Genomic DNA, 23901 nt, shown 5'->3' on the forward strand with positions numbered 1-23901 from the left:
TCAAAAATTTGACATTTAAGATATTATGTCAGCAGCCAAATTGGCATGAAGGCACCTGTTTTGTGTGATCACTGAAGTTAAACCTGAAATGAGTTAGTACTTGGGAGGATGACCATCTGGTAACCCTGGTGCTTCTGGCATGAATTTGTGAGATAGAGGCAAATTGGACAAAATACATTATTGGGTGCTACTATAGACCAGAGGGTAGTCCACAGGAAGATGTAGATGCCGGTATTAACAGATTAGCACAGTGAGTCTAGGCCAAACAATTATTATAGGAGAATTTAACTATGGGGATATTGACTGGAGGCAGGAAAGAGCATGGCAAGATGGAAGAGGATTTTATACGGTTGCTAAGGGATAATTACATGAAACAACATGATATAGAGAGACAACAGGCTTGAGGATGTTGGATATGATAATAGCATAAGAAGATGTATCCATAACTTAGGTTGATGCTGCTTCCATTTGAAGAGAGTGACCATGCAGTCTTGTTCTGGGAAGTTGCCAAACATGTGGAGCTCTCTATCAAGAAGGGATTTATATTCAGTGATAAGAGTGAGGAACATGAGAGACTCAGGAGTTATCTCTCAGTGCCATGGTTTGAGAAGCTACAAGGAAAGAATGTCAGCAGTACATGGCAAGTGGTCAGAGATTGCTTGAGAGTAGCAGTATCAGACTGAATATCCATAGTCAGGAGGATAAACCAAGTTGGAATTAAGTGGATGAATAGTGATATAAAGCAGGGGCTGCAAAAAAAAGAAAACATTATGGAGAAAATATAAAGAAAAAAGTGATCAGCACACTCATGAGCAGTACAAAGTGCAAGCAAGAAGGGTGACTAGTGTGGTAAGGAAGGCCAAATCAGACTGAGAGAGACTTAGACAAACAGGCCAAAGTAAACCCAAAAAAAAAAAGTTTTCTTGTTATGTTGCAAGTAAGAGTAAAAATGACTGTGGTAGAATTACCTTAAACACTGCTCATCGTAGGAAGGTGACTGAATCAAAAGATGTAGTTGACTTGCTTAGCGATCATTTTGCAAAGGTGTATCATTCATGTGGTGATTTTACAGTTGCTGATGTTACAGAGATACATATCAACATTGAGGTAATTAACAGGAGGGATTCAGCATATTAAAAAATATGAATGCGAGCACAGCAGTGGGACTGGATGGATTATATCAGCCTATGTACTATATGAATGTGCAAGAGAATTGTCATTGACGAAGTTGTTCAATCTAAGTCTCAGCTCTGGCAGGACTCCAAGGGAGTTGAAAGAGGTACTTTATGCAATAGTACCATTGCATAAAGATGGATGGATTGGATTGGATGGATGGAAGGAAGGAAAGGAAAGGAAAGGAAAGGGGAAAGGATTGCTTTAGTAATTTATTCACATTTTATATTAAAGTGACAGTGGAATTTGATAAAGGAAATGGCTACATGATAATACTGGGCTTAGCAAAGGCATTTGACAGAATGCCAAATGAAAAATATTACAAAAGTTAAAGAGCGAATGGGAATGGATTGACAGGGGGACAGGTTTCTGGGCTAGGGCCACTAGTCTTTAATTTGTATATCAATGATATAGGGAAAGATTTAAGGAGGATATTCAGTTGTTTGCTGATAATGCAAAACTGAGGAGAAAAATAGTTGATAAATATGATATAGATATCCTGCAGAATGATTTAAATAAATTGGTATTGCGGGAAAATGTTTGATAATGATTATCAATTTAATGTTGCAAAATATAAGGTTACATGCAATGTATTATTATTATTATTATTATTACGTGACACCTCCGAGTCCAAGGACACATCGAGGGAGGGCACCTACTCTACAACTCTCTGACTCTACCACTCAGTCCACCAACTACAGCAAACCACATAATCTATACATTTACATCATCTACATCAATGCCATCTGCTGCCCACCATCACTAGTATTTTCACAGACAATCACAAACATTCATGCCCATGACAGGATTCAAATCCACATCCTTTTGGCTGAAGAGAAGATATGCTAACCACTCAGCCAACCAGGCCATATTGATGGCATTGAACTGCAGGAAATTGATGAGGCTAGGGACTTGGGAATAATGCAAAGAGTTGAAGTTTAGAACGCATATTGCAAAAGTTGGTGAAATAGCTCAATGAATTAACATGCTAACAGTAAAGATGAGAAATTTATTATCCCTCTTTATAAGGCTACGATTCGGCTGGATCTTGACTACTAGATTTGGTCACCTGTGTTTCTTGGGGACCAGGAGGTAAAGATGATTCAAAGACAAGTGACCAAGATGGTGACAGGTCTGGGGAATACTCCATATAAGGTTGAAGGTTTTGTGGGTTACAAAGGTTAGTTGATAAACATGATAGAAAGTTTTTATAAATAAAATTGATGCAAATGAAAATTTTCATTTATATTAAATATGACTATTTATATATGATAAATAGTCAAAGAACTAGGGGCCATCTGTGGAAGTTGTGTAAGAGTGTGGTGAGTGAGTGGAATGAATTGCTGGAATTGGTTGTGAGTTCCCTGACAGTGAATGGATTCAATGAGAGGTATGATAGGATTTGTGTGTGTGTGTGTGTGATGGTTGATTTGGGTCTCCCATGATGAGTCTCTGGACTCCATAGAGATGCCGTAAAATAATAATAATAGTAATAAATTAAAGTAAATCATCAAGTTTTTACTGAGTACCATTATTATTCTTTACACCAGGATAAATTACAGATATAAACAAAATATCATATCTTATTAAGTATAATATCACCAAATATTAGTCACATGTTTTTTTGTATATTGTGTTTTACAGTAAATGAAGGCAAAATAACAGAGAGAATAAGGGTATTGCACTGAGCAGCACTAAAATGGCATTTGTAAATGGGTGCCTCCTTTTCCTCTGTGAAAATGGCATTTGTTTCCATAGTGCTAGATCACCCAAAATCTGCATTTTGGGTGATCTAGCACTAATTTCTGCATTCAGCTTTGAAATAATGCTGGATCTGATATCCACTTTGCTTATTGTATCACCAAACTAAAGCCTTTTGGCTCTTTATTTTAGTAAAAGACTGTTATGTTACACTTGGTAGCACAAAAATCACATTTGGTAAATGGGTGCATGTTTTTCTCTGTGTAAATGGCATTTGTTTCTATAGTGCTAGATCATCCAAAGAAAGAAAGACTGTTATAGATTCGAATTTAGTTGCCAACTAAAAGAATCTTTTCTTAGCCTTGTTTTTTTGGCTGGTTCTCAAGTTAGTTGATTTTTTTGGCACAGACAAGCAGAATTTTTCCTTCCAGAAACTTGGGATTTTAAGCTTGCTTTTCAAAACATAGACCATAAAACTTGCTTTCTTTCAAACATACATACCTGATGGGGGTTTAGTACCAAAATTCAGGATAACTTAAGCAGTTAGCATGGAATTAGGTGAGTGTGTATGAAGGCACCCATGAGGTACGTGAGTGAGTGAGTATGAGAATGACCCACAAGTGCAGAATTTAGTCTATCAAGCAAAATTGAATAGAATAGTCAATCCAGGAAGTAAAAGTGGTGTTGGGCCTAAAAGGATGCCATTTTCTATATACTAATGCCAGATGTATCAGGAACAAGAGGGATGAAGAGGAGGAGTTTTTGGAATTGTTAGTACGATTTTGACAAAAATTATAAGCATTAGTGAGAATTCGCTAACAGCAGATGATGTAGTTACAGGGATAGAATGAGAAGGGTGTAGTATTTTCAGGGAGGATAGAAAATATGGGATGGGGGAGGAGTATTGCTGATGATAAGCGATGGATTGCAGACAAAAACAAATAGGAGGTAGGTGTGAGGGTGGTTATTCATTTAAAGCTGTTTTGTGTGAAATCAAGGTTAATAAGACAAAATACATGGTTGGTTGCAGACCATGGAGTTCCAGGGATGATTTGGAAGACACGCATCAATAAATTAATACAATTAGTGCAGGTCAAGCAATTATTATGAGGGACTTCAATTATAGGGATATAGATCAGAAGGAAGAAAGATCGCATTGCAGGAAGGAAATGGAATTTATATACCTACTGAGAGGTAACTGTGTAAGGCAGTGTGATGGAGGGGACTTGGAGGATCAAAAGAGCTCTCCATAACCAAGGTAGCCTTTACCTCTGATTACATTGCCTCTGATTGTGGAAAGTGACCATGCGGTCTTGATTTGAGAGATTGTAAAACATTTAAGAGTATTCCATCCAGAAGAGGTATATGTATATATATATATATATATATATATATATATACACCTCTATATATATATATATATATATACCTCTATATAGAGGAACTAAAAGACATTTGCTTATTACAAGCTTAGGAAGAAGCTTGGAGCCTGTGCCATGACATAAAGTCCTGCAATGGAAGGATGTTAGTAATGCATGGGAGATAGTCAAGGGACATCTAGGGGAAGCAGTATTAAATTGTATAACTAACGTAAGGAGGGTAAATCAGGCAGGAGTTGGATGAATGAGTTAAGCAGCTGACCGACTGTATGATATCATGCTCTATGAGAGGCAACATGGCTTTGCGAAGGGTCGATCATTTCTGCACCTCGTTAAGTATGAGCTGGGGAAAAAAAAAATTGTTGCAAATTGTATACGAGGAGAAAAGTGACCAGCAAGCTCATGAACAGTACAAGGGTCAGGAAAAAAAGTTGACCAGCATAGTATGTAAGGAAAAATCAGATTATGACACATAGGCCAAAGGAAATGCCAAACAGTTCTTTCATTATGCGGCAAGTAAGAGGAAGAATGGCTATGGAGGAATAACCTAAGAGAGTACTGATGGTGACGAGGTGACAAAAGCAGATAAAACCATTGAGTTACTAAGTGTCCACTTTTCAAAGTTATATCATCCAAGTGAGATTAATGCTATGACATACCTGACAGATGCTGTTGTTGGAACAGAAGTGAATGAATTGAAGATTCTTAGGATATTACAGAATCTCAATGTAAATACAGCTTTGGGATTAGGTGGAATATCAGCTCATGTTTTATGAGGATGTTCAAGGGAACTGGCAATGCCTGCTACTAGGCTCTTTAATTTAAGTATCAGTTCTGGTAGAGTTCCAAGAGGTTGGAACTCAACCAGATATAAGACTGCAGTAGAAAATTATAGACCAATCAGTATCCTAGGAGTGGTAGTAATAGTGTTGGAAAAATTGCTCAAAAAGAGAATTCAAGAATGGATGGATACAAATATGTTATTATATGAGGTGCAACATGGCTTTGTGGCAGTTATAATAGAGTGACAGCCAAGTTGGATAAATGAAATGGCTACAAAATGATTCTGCTGGATTTTTTTATTATTATTATTATTCAGGCCTCCATGGAGTCAAAAAACTCATCGTGGGAGGTCCTTCCTAAAAACAAAAAAGTCTATCATACCACTCCTTAAACTCATTGACCGTACTCGCTCTCACCACTCCATCAGGCAATGCATAATGCATTCCACGGTTCAACTACCCTCCATTAGAAGAAACCACTCCTCACCCTCTTGCTCACAGTTTCCTTCGGAACTTAAAGGGATAGCCTCTTGTCATCACTCCTTCCTGCTGTTCAACCGAGCGAAAGAACTCCCCAGTGTCAACCCTGTGACCACCTCTCAACAGTTTAAAAGTCTCAATCATATCACCTCTCCTTCTTTTATCCCCCAAACCCTGCAGTCCATTCCCTCAGCCGATCCTCATAACCAAAATTGTACAGTCCTGAAACCATCTTTGTCATCTGTCTTTGTTACCCTTTCCGCAGTTAATTTATCCCCTTCAAATTCTGGGGACCAAATCTGAGAACAGTAGTCTAAGTGTGGTCTGATCAGAGACTTATACAACGGAATGATAACCCTTTAATCTCTGCAGGTCAGTGTCCTTCTCATAATTGCAGCAATCCTCTGTGTTACCTTCACCACCTTTGCAATATGTCCCCTAAATTTCAGGTTTCTATCAATCATCAACCCCAGATCTCTTGTCTCCCCTACTTCCTCCAGTATAACTCCTCCTATAGAGTATGCAGCATACCATCGATGTTTCCCAAACCTCGAGACCTTACATTTTGCTTGCTTAAACTGACCCCCCCCCCATTCATTTGCACATCTATCTAGCTTATTCAAATCCTCTTGCAGGGCTACCACATCTGCACTATTACTAATAATCCTTCCCAGCTTCGCATCATCCGCAAACAACTGAATATCCCCTTGCAATCCAGTGGTAATGTCATTTATATAAAGGTTAAATAATATTGGTCCTAGTACTGAGTCCTGTGGGACCCCACTTGTAACCCTCTGCCTCCTTGAAACTGCTCCACCATACACAACTCTCTGATACCTATCACACAGCCAATAATGAATCCATTTGACCAATCTGACATCCAGACCCATTTGCTGCAATTTAAATATCAGCTTATCATGTGGCACCATGTCAAATGCATTCACTAAGTCTAAGAAAACTGCAGTATATGCCTTTTCCTTATCTAATGTTCTTGTAACTTTATTATAAAAGCCTCGCATATTTCTAAAACAAGAGCGCCCTTTCACAAATCCATGTTGACTCTCACAGATAACATTACCCTCATCTGCCCAATGCTGTATACTGTCCCACACTACTTTCTCCAAGATCTTGATCTTAACAACTACTGATGACACACAAACTGGTCTATAATTAGACACTTCCAGTCTGCTACCACCCTTATGCAATGGCACTATCTTACCTTCCTTCCAATCCATGGGCACCTTTCCAGCAGCCAGACTTTCATTGAAAAGCAAGGTAAATGGAGCTGTCAGTTCCTTAGCACATTCAAAACTCATGGTGAAATACCATCCAGTCCCACAGCTTTACTGACATCCAGATTACTCAGTATCTGAAACACACTCTCCTCCTGTACCTCTAAATGTCGAACCAGCTCTATCCCTCTAGCATTAAAACTGACTCCTCTAGGATGAAATACTCTGATAAAGTTAAGTATAATTTCTGGGAAATTCCCATGCTACTCCTGCGATAAAGTGTTCATTGAACAATTCCACTATGTGCTCTGCATCAGCCACTCTATTCCCATTTTTATCCCACAATATCATTCTTCCACAGTCATTTCTCCTCCTACTGGCCACATAGCTAAAAAATTCCCTAGGATTTTCTTTGGATCTTAGGGCCAATCTCCTCTCATATTCCAGTTTCGCTTTCCTTACCACACTAGTCACTCTTTTGACCTGTGTCTTATATTCTTCATGCATCTTCTCTTCACCTGTCTCCTTATATCTTTCCATAGCCTCTTTTTTGCATGTAGCTCCTGTTTAATATTGTTTGTCATCCACTTTATTCCAAAATATGTCCTGTTCTTCACTCATGGAATACAGCTTACCATTGCTGCTAACAAATATTCCTTCACAATTTCCCAAGCACTAATGATATCCCGGCCTTCCAATTCCTTCCTCCATAAAACTTCCCCAAGTTGACATCTAAGACTATTCTAATCACCTGCTTTATAATTCCACATATGTTCCTGTCTATTTGATACTCTTGCATGTCTATTCATTTTCCAAATCAAAACCATATAGTCACTCTCTCCAACTGGTGGGAGAGATGTCATCTCAGTTATTATCAACTCTTCTGATGCTATAACCAAATCCAAAACTCTTGAACCTCTTGTTCCCTCTGTTACATGTTGCCTAAGACATTTGTTCCTCAAGAATTCTAGAAATTCCATTCCCCTATTGCTACATGCATCTTCCTCTCTCCAATTTATACTACTGTAGTTAAAATCTCCCATAACAATCATTCTTCTTGCACTTGCCAAACTTAACTGTCTAAACATCTCCTGGTCCCCATTCGCTGTGCTCCTGGGTCTGTAACAACATCCCACTAAATATCCTGTCTTGCCTACCTCTACCTCACACCACATGCTCTCAAAATCATTTGTCTCACTTCCTTCCAAAGCCTCCACTCTTAGAGGACATAGGTCATCACTTATCATAAGCAGTACCCCACCACCACGCTTTCCCCTCCTATCCTGCCGAAAAATGCTGTACCCAGCGACTTCTATTCATGTTATTATATCCTCTTCTGTCAACCACGTCTCAGTGATCCCAATAATTTTTGGTCAGGCTGATGCTATCTGCGCCACCAATTCCTCTCCCTTATTCCGGATACTCCTGGCATTAGTATAAAGCATATAAATGCCATTGTTTCTATACCCAGCATTATCCCCTCTAGACTCCACTGGGCTCAGTGTTTTTTAATGTCGTCTCCCTTCTCCCAAGTATCCATTCCCACAAGAGGCCACCCCTGCTATCATCCTCCCTATGACACATTGGCTCGTTTAGAACAGCAATCTCCCCAGATGCCTACGTCCTTCCTAATTCAAATGTAAGCGGTCTCTCGCATACAATTCCTCTCTCTCTCTTTCCTCAAACGCACTCCAAGCCAAAACATTTGACAGAATACCACATGGAGCTCTCTTATGCAAATTTTAACAAATTGGGATGTTTATGATACTGATTATGTGGATAAGAGGGTGGCTGCTGCACAGATATGAAAAATTGGTATATGGTAACAGAATTATTATTATTCATGTGGGCACTCTCCATGGAGTCCAAAGCTGAAAAGTTTATCAGAAAAACTGCAAAGTATACTGTATTTGATCACAAAAGAAATGAAGAGATTATGAAAGAATTAAACCAGGAATCAGTAAAAAAAAAATTATAAAACATAAACATAAATGGATGGAACACGTTGAAAGAATGAAAACAGAAAGATTACCAAAACAAGCCTTAAATTACAAACCACTGGGAAAAAGAAAACCAGGATGACTTCTAAGGCTGGAACAGGCCACTCTAGGCCTAAATACTTGACAAGCATGATGATGATGATTATACATGTGGGCACTCCATGGAGTCCAAAAACTCATTGCAGGACACTCACTCCATCCATTAACACAATACCTTCCATACATTTCTTTAAGCCTATTCACTGTTGGGGTGCTCACAATCACCTCTGGCAATCCATTTCACTTGTTCATCACTTTCCAAGTAAGAACTTGGAAAGTTTTTATTTGGAAAATCCTTACTAACCACACTCTTAGACAACTTCCAAGTGTTACCTCTTGTTTTCTCCCTATTCCCTATGTATTGAAAAATTTTTTCTATATCAATCTTATAGTATGCCTTTAGTTACTTATAAGTTTCTATTCTATCATATCCCCTCTTCTCTGTCTGTCTGCTAAACTCTGCAGCCCACATAGGTCTTAACTCAGCAGGTGAAGACCTATTTCTCTATTTAATACTGACTACAAGATATTTTTCCACATTATCAATAACAGGCTCAGAGTAGGAATGAGATGCATAATTAAAATCACACAGGTGTATGGAGTTCCAGGCCGAGCAGTAGAATTTAATCTATTTCTGCTACATGAGCTACTCCACTTAGTAATCTTCCTTGCTCAGTTATACATGATGTAATACGCACTTTGATGGATTAAGATTCCATATACATACATCTTTTTTGGTATTTTGGAAAAATTCAGCAAGATCGGTGGAGTAACTGCTAATGCAGACAAGACAAAATTAAAAGTTTTTGGAAAATGGGATCTTTGAGGCAATATTATAGGCATTACTGAAGCTAAGGAAAAGCGATTATATAGTAAGCCTGTACAATTTTTTTGGTCCAGCTGATATCAAGAAATTAAAAAGGAATTTCTTCAACTATCAAAGAAGCATTGAAGCTTTAGGCTTCCAGTCTTAAAATTCTGCTATTTAGGCAATACAGCTACAAAAATCCATAAAATGTTGCAGACCAATCACCTTTTCCTGCACTACCTAGGTTTTCATCTTCTCCTGTTTAGAGTAAATGATTATAAAGGTCCAAAAGCTGAGATTGTTTCTGAATACTACAACATTCTGTGCTTAACTCTAAGATTGTTACAACATTCTAGCATTGAAATTCTTTCCATTAATAAAAGTAAAATTTGGTATAATGAAATCTTTAACTTCTTTGGCCACGAACTTCCACAGTTAGGTACTGACAACACCACTTTGTTTCTTAACTTCCTGAAGTTCCAAGGATACCCTAACAGGATGGATCTTGCTTGGAGGATTTCATATGTTTGCCTTCCAGTCAGTACCATTAAATGGAGATACTTTAACATCAAGTACTTTAACAACTTTTAACACCATAAATACCATTTATGGAAGGTTAGGAAGAAACGTGGATTTGAAAACCAGCAATATGACATACAAATGCTTTACAGTATTGTCTTGTGGAAATTTTATTGTTCAGTGAGATGATTTTTGTATTTAGAAAGAAACATTCTAGGAGATATCAAATTTTTTGGCTAGGTGGTGCAGACCACCCACATTATGCAATATTCACCAAGAGGAGATAAAATTCTGTCTATTTTGCTACGAGAGGTTTTCCATCCTCTTAGTTCAGTGTGTTCTTATAATCAATTGTAGGGTGACTGGAGAGCAATCTCAAGCAGAGAAGGCTAACTAAACATGGTAAACTCAGATAAGGCTAACCTCCTGGGTATCAGTCCAGTCATCTTTGTGCTTTAGTTTCAATTGGTCATTTGATTGTTCAGCTGGGTAAAAAAGAAAAAAATTATAATCTTTAGAAAGTCTGTATGATGATATTAAAAATGCTAAGGCCTTTTTCTCTATCTCTCATACTATCTATCAGTCTTTTCTTTTTTCTTATACTATTCTTGCTCTACTCTAGGTCGATGATGAACACTCCTTTACTCTTTCACCTCAATAAAGTTTGAAACCAGTCTGAGTAGCATCCTTTCTCATAATGCTTAGCATTATGCACATCTTTGCATTATAGGATACTAAGGCAATTGATATGAAGTTATTAGCCTTTGTATATGAATAGCCCAGTCGTGAATATACTTCATGGCAAACATTGTTTGTTTACACTTGGAGAAAGGATTAAACTAAGAATATAATTTCTTGGCATCTTTAATGTATAGTGTAACTAAATGCAAAAACTTTCAACATCTATCTCTAATGCTATTTTGATAAAAAGGTGTGACACCTTTTGACTACTTGTATATGGATAATATATGACTTCTGCATTACTTCAACCTTTACATCTATCTCTAATGCTATTTTGATAAAAAGGTGTGACACCTTTTGACTACTTGTATATGGATAATATATGACTTCTGCATTACTTCAACCTTGGTATCACGGAAATGGAGGGTAATGGATGGCAATGCTGTAGCTAATGAAGTTCTAACTGAGGCTCGGCTATTGCTGTTACCCTCCTGCCATGATCAGAGCTTTAATAGCTCATTAACACCTTATCCATACACTGTCCTCTACAGATAACGGGGAATATGAAAAGCATTCTTGCTTCGCCCCTTTAAGCCAGTCCTTATAAGGATAAGGACCTTGGTATCACTTCTAGGTCTGGCTCCCACTATTGGTAACTTCCTTTCTGGAGAGTAGGGAGGTTCTACTAGATTGTGGATTTTGTCACTGGGTGGAGCCACCACTGAGTTTCCTATCCTGGAGCAATTCAGGTCAGCAGTGATGAATTTTGTAATGATCCTTTAGGGTCACTCAGTGAGATTTGGAGTGACCTTCTAGATCACTCAGAGTTTTTGGAGAGATATCCCTGCACTTTAACATACCTCAATAAAAATCAAAACCAGTCTGGGTAGTACTTCTCATAATGTTTAGCATTATACACATCTGAAAAGGTGTGTGTGTGTGTGTGTGTGTGTGCTTTGCATTATTGTATTCTAAGGCAATTGATGTGAAGTCATTAGCCTCTTTATACAAGTAGCCCAGTTGTGAAAGATACTTCATGTGTAAACATTGTTTGTTTACACTTGGAGAAAGGACTAAACCAAGAATATAATTTCTTCGCATCTTTAATTAATTTCATTATTGTCCTCTATCTCATACCATACTGCCTCAAAACCACTGCCACCAGTTTCCCCCCCCCCTACCTTGTATGGACATAACTCTTTTTCTATCAATAGCATTCCACCTCCATTTTTACCCTTTTTTCTTCACAAAAACACATCATATTCTTCCATCTCTATTCCTGTCAGAATGTCTTCATTATTGAATCATGTCTCACTGATTCCAACATTATGTTGTACCCCTAAATAGATCTCTCTCTCTCTCTCTGACAGACACAAAATAATGACATTATTAAAGTGTTGTTTAAATTCCATTTCTGAGTTTCTCTTTGTGATTTTGTTGTTAATATGAGAAAAATATTTAATACAATTTACTTGCATTAAAGGCAAAAATAAAAAAATCAGTTTAATAAAGAATCCCCATCTGTTTTTCAATGAGAATTTCTTTGCTGTTCTTCATGTTAAGATTTATAGTCTCATTCTACATTTTTAATATAAATGAGTAAAATATAAATTATAGCTTTTTGTTTAAGGTGGTAACTTCATCAGCATCAAACACACAAGCAATTGCTGTTCCACAACCAGGTGGATCTGTGTCCATCGTTCATGTTGCTATTCCCAACCAACCTGTGCATGTCCAGTCTGTTATCCAGCCTGGTCCTAACCAACAGTCTGTTATACAACCGCCAGGAGGAACTACCTTGCAATCTGTTCAGGTACAAATATATATAAAGAATTTAAATTATATATAAAAATTTTTTTTTGTTTGTGTTTGTTGAATATATCATATTGGGTGACTTAATAATGAATACATGTAAAAGTATGGAGTAGTTGTAATGGAAAGGGCAGTTGGGCATATTTTCAAAACACAAAATCTGTTATTTAAAATTTTTCACTCATTGCTTTTGTTGTTGGTTTGTACTACTGATAAGCAGAATATGTCACTTTAGGTATATTTCCATCTTCCACTCTCATTAGTAAGCACTGCATGATAAATTATTATGTCTCTATGAGTTGTGACATGCATTATATAAAAATGTAATGGTATTTACATGGTATTGAATTTTATGTTTATCATTGCTATTTTTTTATTAATTAATTTATTATTTATTGCTTTTATTTTTGGAATATCTGAACTCCAAATTTTAACTGACATAAAAGTGGTGTATTTTTTAATTTATAATCCTAGATATCAATTCCTTCTTTTTGCCTCATATTACATAATTTACTGATTAATATTTCTCCCTGTCTAATATCTATCCTGGATAAGTACTTCGATTCCCTTTTATTTCATTCTGTTTAAATAGTGTTCACTTGAGTGGTCTCATACAGAGATGTCAGGGTTTTATTCCTGGAAACTTGTATTTTTCATCTTACACAACAGACATACTGGCCAGAAAATTTACAGACATAATACACTGACATCATAACTGTACTTGTTTCAGCTAGTTCCAACAACAATAATAATAATGCTGGAGGGCAAAGTCTGACTGTCACCTCCTCGTGGTGCCCTCTGGATGATCTAACGACAGCAGCATTTCTTCTTATTTCCCATCATGGAGACAAATTTCAGTGATTATACTTATGCTACTGCATACGGGACAGCCGACACGACTCTTGATTTGGAAATGATGTCAGAGTTGAGAAATGAGCAAATCGTTCCACCCATTACAAGAAATATTAATATCATCCAATGTAATTTAAATGGTATCGTTACCCCAGCAAGCAAAGAAAAACTAAATGAACTATTACTACTAGGCTGACAAACATGATGCTGATATTATCTGCATCCAGGAAACCAAACTTCAACATACCAACAGACTAAACATTAAAACCTATGAAATCATAAGACAAGATAGGCCTATGCACCAAAATGGAGGAGGGCTTCTGACACTAATCCAAAAATTGTCTTATAAAGTTGTTGAGTTAGACATAGTATCAGAAGGAACTGAAATACAAGGAATCCAAATAATGGAACCAAGTAAAAAGCCATTAAACATATTCAGTTGTCATCATCCTCCTGACAAACCTGGACCAAATCTTTCCAACCTATCCCATCTCATTGAAGAAAACTCCATTATCTTAGGAGACATGAATAGCAAACACCTGTTATAGGGTTCTGAGGAAATAAACCCAAGAGGAGAAAACCTGAGTAATTTCTTAGATGAAACAGGACTAATAACTCTCAACAGTGGAGAACCTACTTATACGTCTCATTCTTATGGTACAAAAGATGCCCTAGATATCACTGCGGTGTCTTCTGATCTTCGCAACAAAGCTATTTGGTCTATTTTCGAACCAGTAGGAAGCGACCATACGCTAATATTAATCAATCTGAACCCAAAAATGACTAGACCCACCCAAAAAAGAAAATATCATTGGAACCTCCAGAAGGCAAATTGGGAGAAATACAAGGATGAAGTAAGTAAAATGCTGAAAGATCACACATACCATGTTGACTTAGACAAAGACTATATAACTTGGAAGAATACTATCCTAAATGCAGCAAAGAAAAGTATCCCAATTGGCTACAGGAGAAAAATATCCCATAGGGCTACAGGAGAAAAGTTATTTCAAACTACACAAAGGTTCACCAGGAACTTGCCAGTAAAATAACTAAACGAAATGAATTATTTAATATCTTAAAAATTGAAAGCTCTCCAGAAACCAGGATTGAGTACAACAAGATAAATGCTGATAAATGCTGAAATTAAACAAAAATATAATATATTACAAAGAACTAGGTGGCAAGAATTTTGCCACAACTTAAATCCAAACACTATCCAATCATATCAAAATTGGAGATAGAGAGATCTCAAATACCTTGGCCTTTCATTTTCAAAATATAAGCAAACTAGAGATGAATACTAGAAAAGACCAAATATCAAAACAGGCTCGACAGCAGAAAAATGCTGCAAACTCCCCAAAATATCAAAACAAACTATTCTGGGACCCATTTACAATCTCTGAATTGGGAGATGCCTTGGAGAGACTAGATATAAATAAATCATGTGGACCAGATAACATACAAGGAATTATGATCAAACATCTTCCTTCTCTAGCCCTAGATTGGCTACTTCACCTATACAACAATAGCCTAAAACAAGGAAAAGTTCCAAAAGACTGGAAGACAGCCACAATCATACCAATCTTAAAGCCTAACAAACTGCAAGACCAACCAGGAAGTTATAGACCAATTTCACTGACTTCAATTCCAGGCAAATTAATGGAAGAAATGATACTCCAATGTTTGAATTACTATCTAAACAAAAATAGTATACTACCACATTTTAAGGCTGCCTTTAGAAGAAATCACTCAACAACTGATCAACTTTTCTACTTAACCCAGACAATTCAAGATAACTTCCAGACCAAACCTGCCAAATCCACCATTGCAGCTTTTTTAGATTTTAGCAATACCTTTGACTAGTTATGGAGGCAGAAACTCTTTTCCAAACTTTATCATATTGAAATAGAAGGGAAAACTGGATCTATGACTTTCTAAGAAATAAAACAATTCGAATTAGAATAAATAATACCTTTTCCAAGAAAGTGAAAATAAGACAGGGACTACCTCAAGGTAGCATTTTGAGCCCACTCCTTTTTTCCATCTACTTAAATGACTTAGATAAAAATATAAATAAAGAAACAAAGATAGCTATGTTTGCTGATGATTTGGTCCTATTCTCAGCTCACAACAACCTAGAAACAGTAGAAGGCCACTTAAACAAAGCCATTGAAAGTTTAGCTACATACTGTGAAAACCAAAAAATCAAAATTAACCCTACTAAATCAGAAATCTGTGTTTTTACTATTAATAACCACCTCAGAAAGTGGAGACCAAAGATTAAGCTAAACAGTCAACTAATTATATTTAATGAAAATTCCAAATACCTTGGAATTACTCTGGATCCATCGCTAGGCTTCAATAAACATATCAACAATGTTGCAGTCAGAGCAAAAAGAATAAATATCATGAAAAATATCTCAGGTAAAGAGTGGGGAGCCAATGCTAAAACCTTAAAAGTTACACATACCTCTATTATCCATCCCATAATGGAATATGCTTCTCCAATCTGGATGCAAACATCACAAACCAGTTTAGATAAGCTTATAAAAATTCAGAAAAATGCAGCTAAAATCATATGGGGACTAAGGAATACAACTCCTGGAAAAATAGCAGAATTTGAATCCAACCTTGTTCTTTAAAAATTAGGTGGCAAGAAAATCTTACCAAATTTGTAGAAAAAAAAAGAGCCAACCTTGCATCATAGAACAAGTGAACTTTTTAAAAAACTGGAACCAACAAACAGAATAAAGAAAAAATCAACAATGCATGAAATCATAGAAAATAAAATTCCCTTGGATTGTCCAAATAAAATAGCTGACTACCCTTCATTTTCTTCAAATCAAGACAGGAAAAATATAGTTATCAATTCTGAAATGGGGAAACATGAGGAAAAAAGCCTATTGAAAACCCTGAAATCTTGAGATCATTAGCCCTTTCAAAAATAATGGAATATGGACCTGACTCAATAAAGATCTACACAGATGGCTCCAAAAATCCAAATGGCAATTCTGGGAGTGGCCTACTGATCTATAGCGCTCATGATATAGAACTAAAAACAACTAACAGTAGTGGATGCAACTCATACCATGCAGAATTAATAGCCATTAACACAGCACTGCAATATTTGGACAAACAAAACCCGAAGGAGTTTATATTTTACACAGATTCCTTAGCAGCCCTTCAAGCTATTAAGAACTGCTACACTAGCCATTAAGAAATACTTAAGAGACATAGCAAAATACATAAACGAACTAGATAAGGATTCCGAAGTAATCTTCCAATGGATCCCATCCCATGTGGGATTAAAGGGAAACGAAACTGCAGATGAAGTAGCAAAAATGGCCGCAACATCAAGTGATACCACAGATTTCGATCTTTTTAAAACCATCCAAAAAGAAAACATAAAAAGAACAATTCTTCAGGACATGACTCACCACTGGTACTCAGCAGAAAATCCAGGAGCTACCATCAACTCCAAGTTTAATTGCAGTGCCACTACCATGATTTCTCGCCTCAAGACCGGCCACACAAGACCAATCAAGTTTAGCAATGACATAAAAGTCTTCCCCACTTGCAAAATCTGTAACATCGAGGAAGCATCACCAATGCATTTGCTAAACTGTATGAATATTTCCAAATGTGAACTCTATAACAACCCAGAAAAGGTGCTGTATAAAATACATGAACTTGACCTCTATGATCTGGTGTAATAATACCATGGGATAATAAAAAAATAAATAAATAAAAGCCAATAATGCTGTCTTCTAGTTAAAATGAAAAATTCTCATAACCAAAGATTATTTCAAAAGCATATGTTTTCAATTTATACTGTGAATAGCTAGCATTTGAAATTTGCAGACTATGGGTTTTACTTAAGGGTCAAAGCTGATAACTAAGAGAGAGAGTCCACATAGCCTTTTAAGGTGTGCAGAAAACTGATCCAGGCTTCTTACCTTATGTCAAATCCTCATCGTCTTGTGTTGCACCCTTTAGTACATATTTACATTGATACTGAATGAATGAGGATGGGGTAGCAATATGGGATTTATCTGACCAAATTTTATTATTATTGTCTTAAATCAAAACAAAAAATGATGGTACAACATGTTAGAATTTCATTCTAGCTAGGACATTGCACAGTTAAACAATGCTCCCTGCTAGTTTTGTCAAGAAACCAGGACAAACAGAAAAAAGTCAGCTTCTAGAACAAACTCAACATCATCATCAGAGTTCAGGATTGACACTTCAACATAAGAAATGAATGGATAAGAAATGGAACTTATAGAATAATTGAATAAGTACCAGATCTACATATATAATAGGTGTTACTGAAACAAAGAAAACAAAAACAGATGAGATTATTCTAAGCAACAAATACAAGATGTTATATTCTGATAATAATGATCAGGTAAAAGAAGGAGCAGCTGTAGTATGCAACACTAAATACTGCCAGCCATTCAAGAATATTTGAATGGCTGGCAGTATAAAGTAGATTGATGTGAGCAAATAACAGAATAGGGAATTGGACAATGAGACTTCTTTGTGCCTATTGTCCCAAAGAAGGTTCTACTAACTAGCAGTTGTTTGCTGATGATGCAAAATTAGATAGAGTAATAGTTAGTCAAGATGATGTAGAGAGTTTGCAGGACAATTTAAATAGGCTGTCAGTTATGGGTATGTTGAATGTGGAGAAATGTAAAGTTATGTTTGGGATAAATTGATTACAAACTGTGTACCACATTGATGGAACTGTACTCCAGGAAATAGATGAAACTAGAGATTTAGGGGTTGTGGTGGAGACAGAAAGTTAAAGTTGAGGGCATATTGCTAAGGTAGCCCATAATATTACTTAACTATTGAAGAATACACTAACAATTAGAGATAAGGAAGTTGTTATTCCTCTTTATAATGCCTTGATATATGCCCACATCTGGATTACTGTGCTCAGGTCTGGTCTCCTGGCTTTCTTGGTTTTTTTGTTTTCTTTGTTTCTTGGGAATGAGGACGTGGTGGAGATTCAGAGGTGAGCAAACAAGATATCGAGTGGTCGTCTGTGGAATGTTTTCTATGAGAATAGATTGAGGGTGTGTGGATTGCAGAAGTTAGTTGATAGGAAAAAAAAAGAGGGGATATGATAGAACATATAAGTTGCTTAAAGGGTTTTATAGGATTGATGCAAGAGATCATCCCTGGAAGTTGAATAAAGGTTAATTAGTAGGGGTATGAGGACTAGATTTTGGGCTTGGAGAGTTGCAAATGAGTGGAATGAATTGCCAGAGTTAGTTGTGAGCGCTTTGTCTGTTAATGAGTTCAAGGAGAGATATGATAGAATGTGTGGATAGTTTAGGTCTCCTGTAATGAATCTTTGGACCCACTGGAGGTGCCTATACAATAATAATTATAATTATTAAGTTATGAAAGTGTTTTTGAAAGAAGTGAAAATGAAGAATAAGAAAGTAAAGATTGTGTCTGCTGCCTCGGTATGATAGGACAGAGTTGAGAAGAATTGACAGGATTGCTAATAAGCCAACAAGAAGATTGAGCAGGAGGAATGGTGTGCAGTTTATAAATGTATGGAGTGAATTTACTGGATGAAAGGACCTGTATATGCCTGATGGACTACACGTAAATGGTTTTGGAACCAGGTGCTTCATGGACTATATTTGAATGGTTTTGGAATTAGATGATTGGAGAGTGTGCTGTTTAGTGAGAGTTTGTAAATGCAAAACCAAGGAAACTAGAGATACTGGGGTTGATACAATCAAACATGTCTGGCCACCCATGGGATAAATTAATGAGAGTACAGAAATATACAATGTTGAATGTGATTTCACAGGTTTCAGATTTGAATGGATTGGTAATGACATTACACAAAATGATTGTGGATCCAAAAAAGGATGTTGAAATCTATATACTCATACATGAATGCTAGAAGTATCAGAAAAATAAGGGAGAAGAGTTTTTGACATTGGTCAGTGTAACTTGATCAAAAATTATAGGCATCAGTAAGACTTGGTTGACAGAAAATGGTATAGTTACAGGGATAGAATCTAAATGGTATTGTATTTTCAGTATGGATAGAGAAATAGGACAGGAGGTGGGGTATTGCTGATGATTATTATTATTATTTTTTATTATTCGTGACACCTCCAAGGAGTCCGAAGACTCATCATGGGAGGACACATACTACCACTACACCGAACCTCTGCTACCAACATCTCCATCAACGCCATCTACCGCCCACCACCACAACTAGTATTTTTTTGTCTGTAAATTGCATGTGTTCTGAAGGGTCAATTTGTCTTATGCGAGATGAAAAACCCGAGTTTCTGGGAGAAAAAACCCTGCTACCTCCGTATGAGCTAAAGAACTACAACCAACAAAATTAGAAATTAAAGATAATTTTAGGTCTACGGGATTTGGTTCTTTTGAGATTATCTGGTGTGAGATAAAGACCAATATCTCACACTAGATAGCCTTAAAGGAACCAAATCCCCTAGACCTAAAATCCTCTTTAATTTCTAATTTTGTTGGTTGTAGTTCTTTAGCTCATATGGAGGTAGCAGGGTTTTTTTCTCCTGGAAACTCGGGTTTTTCATCCCTCATAAGACAAATCGGCCCTTCAGAATGCACGCAATTTACAGAGTGTAGTGGTAGTATGTGTCCTCCCGCGATGAGTCTTCGGACTCCTTGGAGGTGTCACGAATAATAAAATAATAATAATAATCATCAGCAATGCCCCACTTTTTGTCCTATTTCTCTATTCTTACTGAAAATACAATACCATTTACATTCTATTCCTGTAACTATACTATTTTTTTATTGCTAGTAGCTGTTATAGATCAGAATGTCCACAGAATAGCACTGTGAGTGCAGGCCAGACGGTTATGGGAGACTTCAGCTATGGAAACATAGATTGGAGGGATGAAAGGTGGCATGGCAAGATGGAAGTAGAATTTAAACAGTTGCTAAATGATAATTACCTGAAACCAACATGTTATAGAAGAACCGGATGTTTGAGAGTGCTGGATCTGGTAATAGTATCAGAAGATATATCCATAATCAAGGTTGACACTCTGCTTCCAATTGGAGAGAGTTGACTATGCAGTCTTGTTCTGGGAAGTTGCTAAACATGTGGAATCATCTGTCAAGAAAGGGTTTATATTGAATTTTAAAGCTGGTAATTATGACAGGCTTAGGAGTCATCTTGAAGCAGTGCCATGACATGAGAAGCTGCCAGGAAAGAATGTCAGTAGTGCATGAGAAGTGGTTAGAGATTGTTTGAGAGAAGTAGACTGCATACTCAAGATAGGAGGATAAGCCAAGTGGAGATTAATTGGATGAGAAGAGTTATCAAGCAAGAACCGCAAAAAAAGAAAACACTATGGAGTGAATATTACGAAGACCATGTCTGCATACTTATGAGCAGTACAAAGTGCAAGCAAGACTATTACAGTAAGAAAGGCCAAATCAGATTATGAGAGAAAATTAGCTAAGCAGGCTGAAGTAAATTCAAAAGAGGTTTTTTTTTTTTTTGTTATGTAGCAAGTAAGATGAAAAATGACTATGGCGGGATGATTTTAATTAATGCTGATGGTAGGAAAATGACAGAGGCAAAAGAAATAGTTGAGTTGTGGAGTGGTCATTTTGCAAAGGTTCATCACCCACATTGAGATTTTGAAGTTGCTTATGTGACAGAGATGTATGTCATAATTGAGGTAGTTGAAATGAAGATGTTCAGTGTATTGAAAATATCAATATGAATATAGCAGCAGGACTAGTTGGCAAATCAGCCTGTGTACTATATTAATGTGAAAGAGAATTAACATTTGCCTATGATGAAGTTGTTCAGTCTAAGTCTCAGTTCTGGCAATGTTCCAAGAGAGAGTGGAAAGAGAGAAAGATAGTTCCTTTACATAAAGGTTATTTGGACATTGAAAAACACACTAACATGTAAAGATAGGGAGGTTATTGTTCCTCTTTAAGGCTGCATCTTGACCTACTGGGGAATTTTGTCCACTTAATGTAGAGATGAAACAGGGAAATAGTGGCAACAGTTTTGAGGAAGCATGGTATGAGATAAAAGGTTGACAGGAAGAGATATTTAATTGGATGTTGCTATAGGCCAGAGAATGTGACAGGTAATGGTGAAGAAATGTATAACAGTTTCAACCTTTTAAGGGAGCTGCACATATGAAATGAACCAAATAGAGGCAACAAAGGATTTGCATTCTGATTATATAAAGAGGGTTTTACTCCTTTTGTAAAATTCCAAATATTAGTACTGGAGTATGAGGCAGATTCAGAGTGAACAATTTTGTAACATAAAAGAATTTAACTAAGTTAGATATATATATAACTGACTGACTATACATATGAATAAAAAAAAATATATTTTTTTTAAATTTTACTAGTTTCATGAGAAAAACTTTATTTCTCTTCTGGAAATCATATAAATAAATTAAAACAAAGTAATAACAGTTAACATTTCTAGTGAAGGATATTGAAAACTTTTAAGCAATGGAAAGCATGCATTCACTGTTACTCTGGCTGCTGGTATGGGTTGCTGTATGAGAGTATGCTGAAAAGTTGTGATAGTCACCATGAAAGAACTGAGGTAGAACCATGTAACTTACACATTATTCTACATATTCTCCATGAAGTATTACATGCAACATTACTGCATCATTTGGAATCCTCTGAAAAAAAAAAAAGTGTTTCCCTTGTTGCACAAACCTGTTTTCAGCTGCAGATATGACTTCATCATCTGTGGTAAAGTTTGTTCCTTTGAACTGTTTCTTTAAATTTGGGGATATCCAGATGGGGCCAGGTTTGGTGAATAGGGTGGATGAGGCAGACATTGAAAGCCCAAGTTGTGTCTTGTCTGTTGGGTTTCATGAGCAGTGTGAGCAGGTGCATTGTCCTATAAAAGCAACACACCTCTGCTCAGTTTTTTTCACGGTATTTTTTACTTCAGTATCTCCTTCAGTTCCTTCAGAGCTGTTGAATAAACTGCTGCTGTAACAGCTTCACCTTTTTTGAGTAAGGATTACAATATCTGTATCCCAAAAGACAATGGCAAGAATCTTCCCAGCTGACTTTTGGCTTCAGAACTTCTTTGACCGTGGAGAACCTTTGTCTCCACTCCATTGACTGTTGTTTGGCCTCTGGATCATAGCGATGAAGCCATGTTTCATCAACAGTCACAATATGAGCCGAACATTTGTACCTGATTTCTCAAAATGATCTTCTGACTTTTGGGTTCAGAACTTCTTTGACTGTGGAGAACCTTTGTCTCCACTCCATTGACTGTTGTTTGGTCTCTGGGTCATAGTGATGAAGCCATGTTTCATCAACAGTCACAATATGATCCAAACATTTGTACCTGATTTCTCAAAATGATCCAAAATCCCTTTAGATGACTGTACACATTCTCTCTTTTGGTCAACATTCAAGTATTTGGGGACCCACTTCACTGATAGCTTCTACATGTCCAGATATTGTTGAATAATGCCCCCAACTGATTCCCTGGATATCCCCAGCATCTTCACAATGTTTTTGGCTGGTATTTGTCTATCATCAAGGATCATGGCATGCACTGCATCAATGTTTATGCAAAACTGCCAGCCTGGTTGGCTGAGCAGTTAGCATATCTGCTCTCCAGCCAAAAGGCTGCAGGTTCAAATCCTACCATGGGCATGGCATGGATGTTTGTGATTGTCTGTGGAAATACTAATGGTGGTGGTGATAGGCAGTAGATGGCATTGGTATAATTGTGGTTAGTTGTAGTTGGTGGATTAAATGGTGGAGACAGAGAGAGAGAGAGATGTAGAGTAGGACTCCCTCAATGAGTATTTGGACTCCCTGGAGGTGTCACGAATAATAATAATAATGTTTTCAGGTGTGATCACTGTGAAAGGTCTTCCTGACCTGGGGCATCTGTTGTCTCAGGATGCCCAATTTTAAACTTGTCCACCCATCTGACAACTGTTGGATATGCCAAAGCACAGTCGCCTAAAGTCTCACACAAAGTTTGGTGAATCTCAATTGCATACTTTTCTTGTAGCACGAAAAACTTGATGACAACCTGTACCTCTGTGTCTGAATTTCTTCAAAACCTCTGACATGTCTTCTTATATATCCTAAAAGAAAAAGAACAAATTATTACAATTTGATGAAACATATGGATTAAAGGGTTTTAAGACATGTTCTTTCTTGTGGTTATATCAGTTGCTTTAATATCATTTTTTCTAGGTGTTTATCAGAACTTTTCAGCCCCCTCCCCATATAATGCAACTTAAAAATCAGCTTGTCTTGTGGCACATTGTCAAATGCCTTGGAAAAATTCAAAAAAATGACTGAAAAAAAGTCTTACCTTTATCTACTGCTATTGTTAGTCTATTGTAAAAGGTAACCACAGGGCCGGCGGAAGCAGGCATG

The 23901-nt window shown here is 36.8% G+C and overlaps 1 protein-coding gene across 6 annotated transcripts in view; it reads left to right on the forward strand.

Moving 5' to 3' along the window:
* The window catches only part of LOC150105244 (cyclic AMP-responsive element-binding protein 1-like), a 255041-nt gene that overhangs the window by 124139 nt on the left and 107001 nt on the right, over positions 1-23901 (forward strand). For all 6 annotated transcript variants that reach the window (XR_016548472.1, XM_090394639.1, XM_090394644.1 and 3 more), the window contains exon 3: positions 12425-12607. Coding sequence is in view for 5 of the 6 variants with exons in the window: in XM_090394639.1 (XP_090250765.1) it covers positions 12425-12607 (183 nt within the window). In the remaining variant the exon portion in view is untranslated. The remainder of the gene's footprint in view (positions 1-12424; positions 12608-23901) is intronic.

This window comes from Typopeltis vanoorti, chromosome 6 (genome assembly GCF_054136105.1).
Source record: "Typopeltis vanoorti isolate ZY-2024b chromosome 6, IOZ_Tvanoo_1.0, whole genome shotgun sequence".
Taxonomy (NCBI): Eukaryota; Metazoa; Arthropoda; class Arachnida; order Uropygi; family Thelyphonidae; genus Typopeltis; species Typopeltis vanoorti.